The sequence below is a fragment of the Watersipora subatra genome, chromosome 8 (genome assembly GCF_963576615.1).
Source record: "Watersipora subatra chromosome 8, tzWatSuba1.1, whole genome shotgun sequence".
NCBI classification, from domain to species: domain Eukaryota; kingdom Metazoa; phylum Bryozoa; class Gymnolaemata; order Cheilostomatida; family Watersiporidae; genus Watersipora; species Watersipora subatra.
The window spans coordinates 58,587,099-58,597,649 of NC_088715.1; the positions used below are offsets into that span (position 1 = coordinate 58,587,099).

Consider the following 10,551-nt stretch of genomic DNA (forward strand, 5'->3'; position numbering starts at 1 on the left):
GAGTATTTTAAACAGCAAATATATAAAAACACATTTAGCTCCACAACAACGAATATGAGAATTGCGACGTCACAATTTTCGAGACTATGCCAGTAAACTTTTTTGCGGTAGAGCTCTGGAAAAATCCTATAAACGCCAACCAATGTCTGTTTCACCATAGCAAACAATAGCTCATTCGAAAGCCAAGACTCTGATGTATTGAAATATACAATAAAAAAATTATGTAATTTATGTGCTTTAAGGGTATTTAGACGCTGGTCGTAACTGTCCATATCAGGTAGCATAATCCTAAAGCATAGTTAGCACACACTGCGCTACTAATTCATATTCAATGCTAGTTGCTCGCTACAATAGCTCATAAATTCCAGGAGTACATTCCTTTACAAGTTCCCTGATCAAACTGTAAGTAATGACGCAACAAGCGCTTCCAATAAACAAGCCTCTTGAAAGGTGTTTTAAGTGTTTCTACCCCAGTGGGGATTGATAAAAGTCATTAGACCTGCGCTAGTTAACTTTGGAGTATTCTGAGACTATGTAAGGTACGATTGCAACCAGCCCTAGTAAATTATAAGTTTACAGTCTATATATCTCCAAACACTATTAGCCAGTGATTTAGCTCCATGGAAACAACCGATTAATAGCGAGTCAAATTCTGCTATTGAAGATAAATTGAAGGCTTCAAAAAACAAGCATCTAGTTGGTCAGATTCTACCATACATACATATATCTAAAAGCATATTTATAAAAGAGCTTTTCGTGATTTTAAATAATTGCTAAAAAGTTTTGAAACACACAAAAAGCTTTAGAATACAAATTATAACTGCTTCCTCCATAGGATTACCTGAGAAGAGAGGGCTGATGTTCCAGACCTTGATTCCACCAGCTGACATGAACTGCCCAATGGAGACCTCCAGAAAAAACATTGGTATTCCAGCCAAAACCACCATGATGAAATATGGGAGCAGGAAAGCACCTGCAGCATTTGCAAGTAAAAAAGCTCAAAAACCTCAACTTTTTCACTCAATTGCATATCATAAAAATTATTTTTGTTAGCAGCAAAAGTATGATTACAATCAAATGCTGAGACATTAGAAACCTCACTCAGTAAACTGTTCGTATTTATAGAAGTTTCTAGAACAAGGGAGTTTCTAATATACGTAATAACATTTAGGACAGTCAGGAATCATGCAAGCCCCGGTTTCAACCTGTTTAAGATGATAACATCAAAATTGAAAAAAATTAAATTTCAGCCTTTCAATCACACGCGAGTTTCATATGTTAATTATTAAAAACATAAATAATATTAACGACATGATTTTATCAACTTGTATTTAGTAATCCTATTGGGTGCTTATGATGTATTGGTTCATGGGTTCTTTACATGCAAGGTGTAAGCATATAGGGTATACATATAGATTAAGTGTATGGCATTCATATGATAATCTCGCATCTCTTGAATTGTACAACAATTATTGTAGTTTTTCTAGTGCAAATTGGGACATTATAGTATGGGATAAAAGAACTGTAAAGACTTCACTGACAGTGGACATGGGTACACCTTTATGACGAATCATGAAGCAACAGCGACTAAAATATTTATTAATATTTACGAGTGAAGATATCAAGCCGCTTTCCATATAAAAAACGGGGTCTGTGAATTCTAAAAATTTTGTTAATGGAATCATTCACACATCTCCATTTAATCAATAGAAGAACCACTATGTTAATTGCATATGATTTGAGTGACGCAAAAAAGATAACTCCAACACCTCGAATATCGCTTATCATGTATCTTCATTCAATGAGAAATATCTTTTTATATGTAATCCGAAGGAAGCCTACAAGCTGTGATGATATCAACTGAATTTACAAATCGCAATGTGAGGTGAGACTGAATAAAGGAAGACTGAGTTCCTTTAAAGATGAACTTATACAAATTTTAATAGAAGAATTTATTAGAAAGTATCAGTATTTTTCTATCATTTGCAATTGTTTTTGATTTATGAAATGATTCATAGCCAGAATTTGATTATCATGGTTGGCGGTTACGAAAAAGATCGCATCATCCAGGATTTGAACCCATAACAATACGTTTCACCACCCGGCACACTACCACCTGGACTAATCATTTGCCGTCTATGTCGGAGAGATTTATTGTACACATACTTAGTCTCTGTGCTTTCTCGGCGCAGCTGATGATCTTTCACAGCATACGGACTACCTGGGTATGAGTGTTTATAAACATCTCAGGCTATGGCTTTTGAAGATTCATCGCCATGCAAGTATTTAGCGACTGTCAATGGACCCTACGTAACGTATGTCATTAGAATTCGATCACCCTATGTGTCCTCATGTGTACATGTAGCAAATCAAAAAGCACCTTTACTGTTCCTCAAGGATAACTCATTCCTCAGTGAATTTTATGTCTGTATGAATGTTTAGCAAATTTGAATAGATTATTCAAGTAGACAAAGGCTGTATTTGTACTAGGAATAGTAGTGCTGGGCAAATGAAAGCTGACTGTTACATCGAATTATCAAATCAAAAGAATTTTAACAGCATGCATCCAAAACGTGACTGCATATTTTTCTAAAGAATATGCGCAACAGCATTTGGTCTATTGTAGATAGAGCGTCTGTAGACATAATGAATCCATAGATAGACGAAAACAGAGAGTCGTATACAATTACAAGCTCCACGTCTCCGCTGACCACCTGGCTTGAAGAATAGAAATGGCTGACTCTGCAAACCCTAATTATTGGGGAACATTGATTGCCATTAGTAATGCAGAGCCGTTATAGTGTTACGGTAAACTCTACACTCGTAAACATCTAGTTTATGTATGTTTGGAAATTTCATCTAGAACATTCCATATCTCAAATTTAGCTTTAAAGGAAGTTGTAGTGAGTGTACGAAGTAAATATGATACACTGTGTTTCCATGATGCGCAATTTTGAGCCAATCCGCAAGTTAACCGTATCATGGAAACAGCATAAATCTGCAAGCTAAGCAAGTTTTGTGATTTGCAAAACTTTATCGAGTCCATCATGCTTGCGAATATTGGAAACAGCACTTGCTAATGATGAGCATTAAAATACTGCGACAACTATTCAATTTTAAATATTTTAATACTTCCGCCGTCCTTTCTGGATTGAGTTTTACGTGTTTGCGTCGCTAACCCGTGCGCCGTTAAGTAATAACATATAGCGTACAATTCCTTACTTTTTTTTAACAAGGTCCCGGAATCAATCCGCATCATGTGAATGTCCATATAAACACCTAATTCGCACGGTAACGCTATGTGTGCACAACTCCAAATCCATATGATGCGGGTCATGGAAACATCGTGATATATTACTAGCACCCAGGCAGTCCCGTCCACCAGAGAGATCATCATGTGAAATCATTGTGTAAAACATTATTCCATCAAGCTGCAAGATTGTCTGGTGGCGCAATTAATAGTGGGCTTGGCCGTAAAACTCGGTTACCCGAGTTCAATGCGGCCATTTTTTTTCTAACACTCTGAGTGTGGCTTTGAACAGTTTGGATAGACACAGCTCTTGTTATAGTAGAGACTAGCTGAACGCCCTGTGTTGCACAGGTAATAAAAATAGCTTATAAACATTACATTACCTATATTCTCTTACCTACTACATCACCTTTACACTACATAACCTGCAACCGTTTGTAAGCGTTTTTACTACCCGTCCAATGCTGGGCATTCACCAAGTGAGACCAGCTGGTAATCGTTTTGTGTAATGCAACGTCGTTATGCGTATTCTAACCGATGTAATGATTATTTTCACGATTATCGAGTTGAATATGTGGTCTAATGGGTAAGCTCGACATTTCCGGAACTGGCGGTGTCATGTTAAAATCCAGTAATAAGCAGATTTTTCATTCCTAAAAATTTATCGCTTCAACTGGACACACAGACAAACACTGAGATTTATACATGGACTAGATAAATGCCCGGGTAATAAAAACATTTGCACAAAAAATTTATTTTTATTTAACATATAACAACGGTTACCATTCTAATTTTCAAACTTCATATCATGAGAAAAGGGTTTCGAGCAGTTAAAATAAATTAAGAGAACAAATAAAACAACTGTAAAAGGTTTTCAAACTTTGTCAAACAACTGCAAAGGTGAAAACACACTAGGCAATATTTTGCGCGATATTGCGCTGGGTGGCGCTAATCTGCGCTAGAACTTGCTCAGCGGACAGCGAGCTCATGCAGAGCGATAACGCTAGACATTCTCTATCACAACTTCATCGCTAGTGAGATGCATTTCGCTTGGTTGATTTTTCCCAGAATGCAATTTACAGCTGGTAATAATTTTTTATCAATGTTCACCAACATACAGCAGCAACATTTTGCTATTTTGTTACGATTGAAACATCATCAGAACAAACAATGAATTGTTCATAAATTTAATAAAAGCACTCCCAGTCCTGTACGACATAACACACAAATTACAAAAAACTTAGTTGAAAACCGACATTTGGAGTCAATCGTTGCTAAGGTTGACCATCTTGAGAATGGTAAATATTTAGTATATTAAATATAAAAAGCTACTATAAAATAAACTATATATAAAAATCGTAAAACATTACTGTTAAAAATACAAGAATTGTTTTTCTTATGTCTTCTTGTAGTCTACAATCCGTGAAAGTGAGATAGGCCTAATAACAAAAGCGGAAGCTGTTTGCGTCGTTTCCTAGACAGCGCCATATTAATTTACCTAATATTATTAATTATTGTTATTAATCATTCCTTATTAATCAGCGCCATATTGACTTACCTAAATTTACTAACGACTCCGAAAAAACTAATGATACGGAATTTTATTGGCAGTTTGTGAGCGTGCCCACGTTATCGTTTGCTAGTGAATCGCTCAATTGCGTTTAGGCACAGGCCAGCGATATCTCCACCCTTCTCATGACGCACGCGATAAAATAGCTTGGTGTGTTTGGACTTTAACTTTCAAAATTCGTATCACGAGGAAAATGTTTTCTGGAGGTCAAATAAATTAAGAAATAAAATAGAACAGCTATGAAAGTTTTTAAATGTAATTGTGAAATAATTAGCAAGTAATAGCTAAATTAAGTCTGTTTTGCTAAGATTACAATAAAAGTTGATTTGCTAATGATACAATTAATACGAACTGATAAAACAAAATAAAAATCTTGAATATGTTGAATTAATAACAACAACTTGTGCATATAAGTGTGTGTGTATAAAAAAGGTTAATGTTCCAGCAGAAACTTCAAATACGACAATATCGCTACCTCTCGATACTGGTACAAGTGTAAAAATGAGATATTGGACTGTCTTTGTCTGACCAAACGGAGAGAATGTAGAGGCTAGTTTTACTCAAAATAATACAATTGTCCGCGTGTAAATTATTGGCCTTTAACGATTTAGCAAATGAACCTTACGAAAAACCGGAAATAGGAGTTCACGAAAACACGAAACGTATAATGTTTCATAGAGTTAATAGAGTTTCAATTAATACGTCATTTAGCGTGTGAAATCGGAAAAAGGGTGTATATAGTAAAAGCAATAGAACCGTAAGAGCCTTCGTAGACTTGTGGTTAGGCAATTAGACCACAAATCTGCAGTTGGAGCAATCTCCCTGAGTTCAAATCCAGCCTGATGAGAACTTTTAATTCCAAGATTTTAAAATAGCTATAACTGGACATACCAAACTACACCCAAACCCCCCCAACCCATCTACCAATAAATAGATATTATATTAGCATGCACTTCAGTTGCAAGTGATCTGTATACATATGAATCTCAAAGTTTGTTGCTCGTCTGTCCGGTTATAGCGATTAACATCTAGCAATGAAAATCCGTATCGCAAAAAAGATTTGATCTCAGAACCTCCCGTTTACAAGGCGAGAAGCTAAGTAGGCTACACAAGATGCAATGAAAAAGATTCCATCGGACAGTATTCAAACTCGTAACATTCATGTCATTAGCTCTACACTCTAGTCTAAGCCCTGCACCAACAAACCACCTACTAGTATAGCAGCCTGCTGAACTGGCATATTTGTGCACATAGTGATTCTGTGTGCTTTATCGAATACACGCATGTATACTTATTTCACAAGATCTCTCACAGCACACCAAACTGTGAGGTCACTAGAAACACGAAAAAGTACATCAAGCGCTAGTACATTATTGTACTAACACCAGCAACACGGTGTAGAATTCTATTGGCTAATTCAAGGGGAAAATAAATCAGCCATTACTAACTTGCTCGCCGACCTAACTGCCTTATAACCTAAAAAGCTGCCCCAGATGATCTCATATGCAAAAACAACCAATAATGAATTTTTTCCGAGGTGAATCAAAGAGCAGCTCACGCCTCAAGATTTCTAAACAATGTTTTCTTCTAATATGGCTCTCGACCAGAGCTCGTCGTGTGAGAACAGTAATGGTTGCACAATATTAGGCCTACTACAGTCAAAACATAACAAATTTAGATGCAAAAAATATAAAACCCCATGTGATACGAGCATATCATTTTACCAGCGACCAGATTAATCACCTATTAGGTAGGAGCTTGCTAATGAAACAAACATGTTATAGCAGCTATCTCCAACATTAGTTTGACTAAAAAGGTAATACAAAGCAACCAGAGACAAAACTTTGACAGAAAACTAAACTATCCTAGAGCAATTATCCAAAACTCCTGATTTGAGTGCTATTCAGTTCAAAGTGAAGGCCCACCTACCTCCACCATTCTTGTAGCACAGATAGGGGAATCTCCAGAAGTTGCCAAGACCAACAGAATACCCGATGCAGGCCATCAAGAAATCTATCTTATTGGTGAACGTCTCCCTTGTGTTTGCTGCACAAGACCAGATACGCTTATTCAATTGGAAGGCAGTGCCATTGAACCTACCAGTATACTTTACTGTTATCATTGACATAGATATCAACTTTAGTTATACCAGTCAATGCGGCTTACAACAAATTATGAGACTATGAGACAAAAATAGTAAAGCAAATCATGTGCATTGACAGAAAAAGTGTTTTTTCATAACTCTGCTCTGTAATGTAAATAGGTAAGGCGTTGGTTTTTTGGCACAAGGCCTCGCAGTTTTTTTGGGGAAGTAGGAATGTAATGGATGGTCAGGATGATTGGAGATATGATTTGAGTATTTTAAGCAGGAAATTTGTAAAGAAACTTTTAGCTCCTCAGTATTAAGGGTATTTAGACGCTGGTTGTAACTGTTCATATCAGGTAGCATAACATTTAAAGTATAATTTTTAAAAGCGGTTTAATTTTTCTTTATCAATTTCCGAAACAAAGAGATACCAGCTTGGAGAGCGTAAGACAAAATATGACTTTGGTAAAAGAGTGATAGGACTTCTTGTTTTACACCTTCTATGTCATGCCTTACAACACGTGTGGACAATAGAACTTTAGGATTATGCTTCCCTACTCACTCTTTCAAAGACATATTTGCGGATCCATGACAAACCGAGTGAACTATGTAGTTATGTACTTTTACGACATTCAGCTGTTTCTCGAGTAGAGGACAACTCGATATATTTACAAACGAGTACGATGTTGAGTCTGAATGTAAATGTTACCATGGCATACATTTAGTTTCTGAAAAGTTCGAGCCTAAAAATACCCCCGTAGGTAAATTAATTTAGTTTGTACGAATTGAAAAAATTGGTATAAAAAAATTGAATAAAATCAAGATAAAATTTACTTACAAGCATCAAGATTTCTTGCAAAATAATAATTTGATAGAAGGAACAGTTGCCATTAAAAAGACAGCTAGTTCTCAACCCTAGGACTAGCTGAAGGCTGTAACCATATAGGCTGCAACCATAGAGGCTGCAACCATAGAGGCTGCAACCATAGAGGCTGCAACCATAGAGTTTAAGTATGTTGACCAGGGAAAGTGCATCTCAACTGTATACCTGCAGGTTTGCCGAGAGAGGACTGGGTAGGAGAGGCACCATCACTATCATCAGAGTTGGAACACTGCTCAGGGGCGACTGCTAATGCGCAGTTGTCCTCTCGCTCCTCAGCCACCAAGGCGTCCTTAGTTTCCAATGACATGTCGACAGCAACTACTGCTTTACAGAAAAACTAAGTCAACGATACAAGGTCAGACTATTATGAAGGAGGCACCCGAGGGAGCAATGATTATTATGAAAATAATTGATTAGATTATCGGTGTGGGAATGATGATGGAACGGTGCTTCTGAGTTTATCAGGATCCTTATTATAACATTATGACTTCTTATCCACTTTACTGGCAGCCTAACTTTCATATAACAAATGTCACCTATATGCTACCAAATGTTACCATGATTGATTTCATGTGACATTGTTGTACCAATCAATCCATTGCACGCCTAAGCTCATTGTCTCAAAAGCCAATAACTTTACTTGTTGTACTGGTTCCATTTATTTACTAGTACACATTTTGTCTCCTTGTCATGGATACTTGTTGACAGTCAGAAAATATCTAATTCAAAACCTTAGCTGACATTTAATATGGGCAGTTTAGAAAGAATTCCATACCATTGTGATATGTTGGTAGCCATGTTTTACTACTTGTGTGCAGAGTAGTAAAACATGCTCACTCCTAGACAGAAAGTGTGACAAGTGTAAACAATAGAACTGTGTTCCTTGATTGACTAAATTCAAGCATCCGATTTCAGAACCTTCAATAGGCGAAACCATAGTGACCAAAGTCTAGAAGTGACTGAAATATGATATAACACACATAAAAACTGCCTAACATTGTATGATCTATACTCCCAGTTTGCTATACGTAAGATATCAGTACTCGGAGACTTGATGGAGACAATACAAGCGTCTCCATGACTTGGTTACAAATTCAGTATTTGCAAAACTGTAGATAACTTTATGTATCGTGTAAGGATGTTCTCATTTGATAGAACTATGTTCTGCTTGTACTGCAGTAGTCAGGTAGGACCTATCGTGGGCATAAATAGGTCATAGATGCCTGATACTTCTAATACGTGTTTTTTTTAGTTGAGGTTGTGGGCAGTTTCATGAATCTAACAATATGTACTTCTTTTCAGAATAATAACAGTTATGGATGATAGCATATTTCAACATTGTAAAAACTCTATGGTCGTGTTGGAGCACATTCTTTAAACAAGGTCACATTTCATCGAACCATATGATAAATAGGTCACACTATATCGAACCATATGATAAATAGGTCACACTATATCGAACCATATGATAAATAGGTCACATTTCATCGAACCATATGATAAATAGGTCACACTATATCGAACCATATGATAAATAGGTCACATTTCATCGAACCATATGATAAATAGGTCACACTATATCGAACCATATGATAAATAGGTCACATTTCATCGAACCATATGATAAATAGGGCACACTATATTGGAACACATACCTAATAAGTAACACTATATTGGGCCATTAATTAGAGATGTGAAGATCTTGGTATTAAAATCAGTATTGACACCGATACCTGGACCGGTACCTGGACCGGTACTGGCCGATCTTTTGGTAAACACTTATGAAACTTTAAAAACTACAGCTGCACTGTACTAAAAATGATTTAAGTATCTCGGCCTACCCAACCAACAAATATAAAACAAGGTTTTTATTATTAAAATATGAGCTTAGACCTTTGCAAACTATTTTTACTTACAACTGACAAACTTGGCGAACAGTTATCTTGTTTCAGCTAGAAATAAATAATGTGTGTAGTGATTCCCATTTACGATGATTTAATTTAAATTATTACAACTGATCACTGGGTGGGAATGCCATAAAATTCCTCATTACTAGGTTTACAAAATAAAGTTTAAATACCCTGTTTCTGGCACAAAAAATAAACAAATGTATATTTTAGTAATGAAAATGATAAATTACGTAAAACAAGAAAATAGATCAGATTCCTTGTGAGAAAAGATCAATCGATTTTATATTTTGAATCAGTGCATCTCTAGTCTGGATGCAGTTATTACCATTGATGAATACTTAGATGAGTTGACAGCATACTTTAAAAATGGCTCGCTTACTCCACCCTGGATTAGAGAAACAGACAGCAGACAGAGAGTCTGCCATCTGTTTCTCTAAACAGAGAGCAGAGAGAGCTAATATCTTTTTGCAACATAAAATTTTATCCAATGAACAATTGGTGCGACACAATTACAGATAACACAATAAAAAAGCAGGCTAAGATATAATATAATAATATAATATGACTTACAAGAGGTTGGAGTGCTTGCAGAGTTGTAGATAACGTGGAAGTAAAGAGCGAATTGATGAATGCCAAAAAAGGACGCTAACTATTGATTCATATTCGCATGGTCTCTTAATTCAAAACAATCGATACAAGCTAGCTGAAACAAAACCAATCACCGCACAAATGGTCGAGTTGAATGGCGATACTTGAGTAATACGATAGACCGACAAAAACAATCCAATACCGCCTTGCTCACATAGTATTCAATAATGATAAACACAATTAATCACAAGGGTATTTTGACAA

At 36.1% G+C, this 10,551-nt stretch overlaps 1 protein-coding gene across 1 annotated transcript in view; it reads right to left on the minus strand.

Annotated features, from left to right (window-relative positions):
• LOC137402109 (sodium- and chloride-dependent taurine transporter-like) overlaps positions 1-10,297 on the minus strand; it is a 37,654-nt gene extending 27,357 nt beyond the window's left edge. The window contains exons 1-4 of the mRNA XM_068088574.1: positions 10,270-10,297; positions 7,955-8,110; positions 6,750-6,866; positions 842-973 (exon numbers count right to left, since the gene is read on the minus strand). Of these exons, the coding sequence (XP_067944675.1) occupies positions 842-973; positions 6,750-6,866; positions 7,955-8,096 (391 nt within the window). The 5' untranslated portion in view covers positions 8,097-8,110; positions 10,270-10,297. The remainder of the gene's footprint in view (positions 1-841; positions 974-6,749; positions 6,867-7,954; positions 8,111-10,269) is intronic.
• Positions 10,298-10,551: the final 254 nt, after the last annotated feature.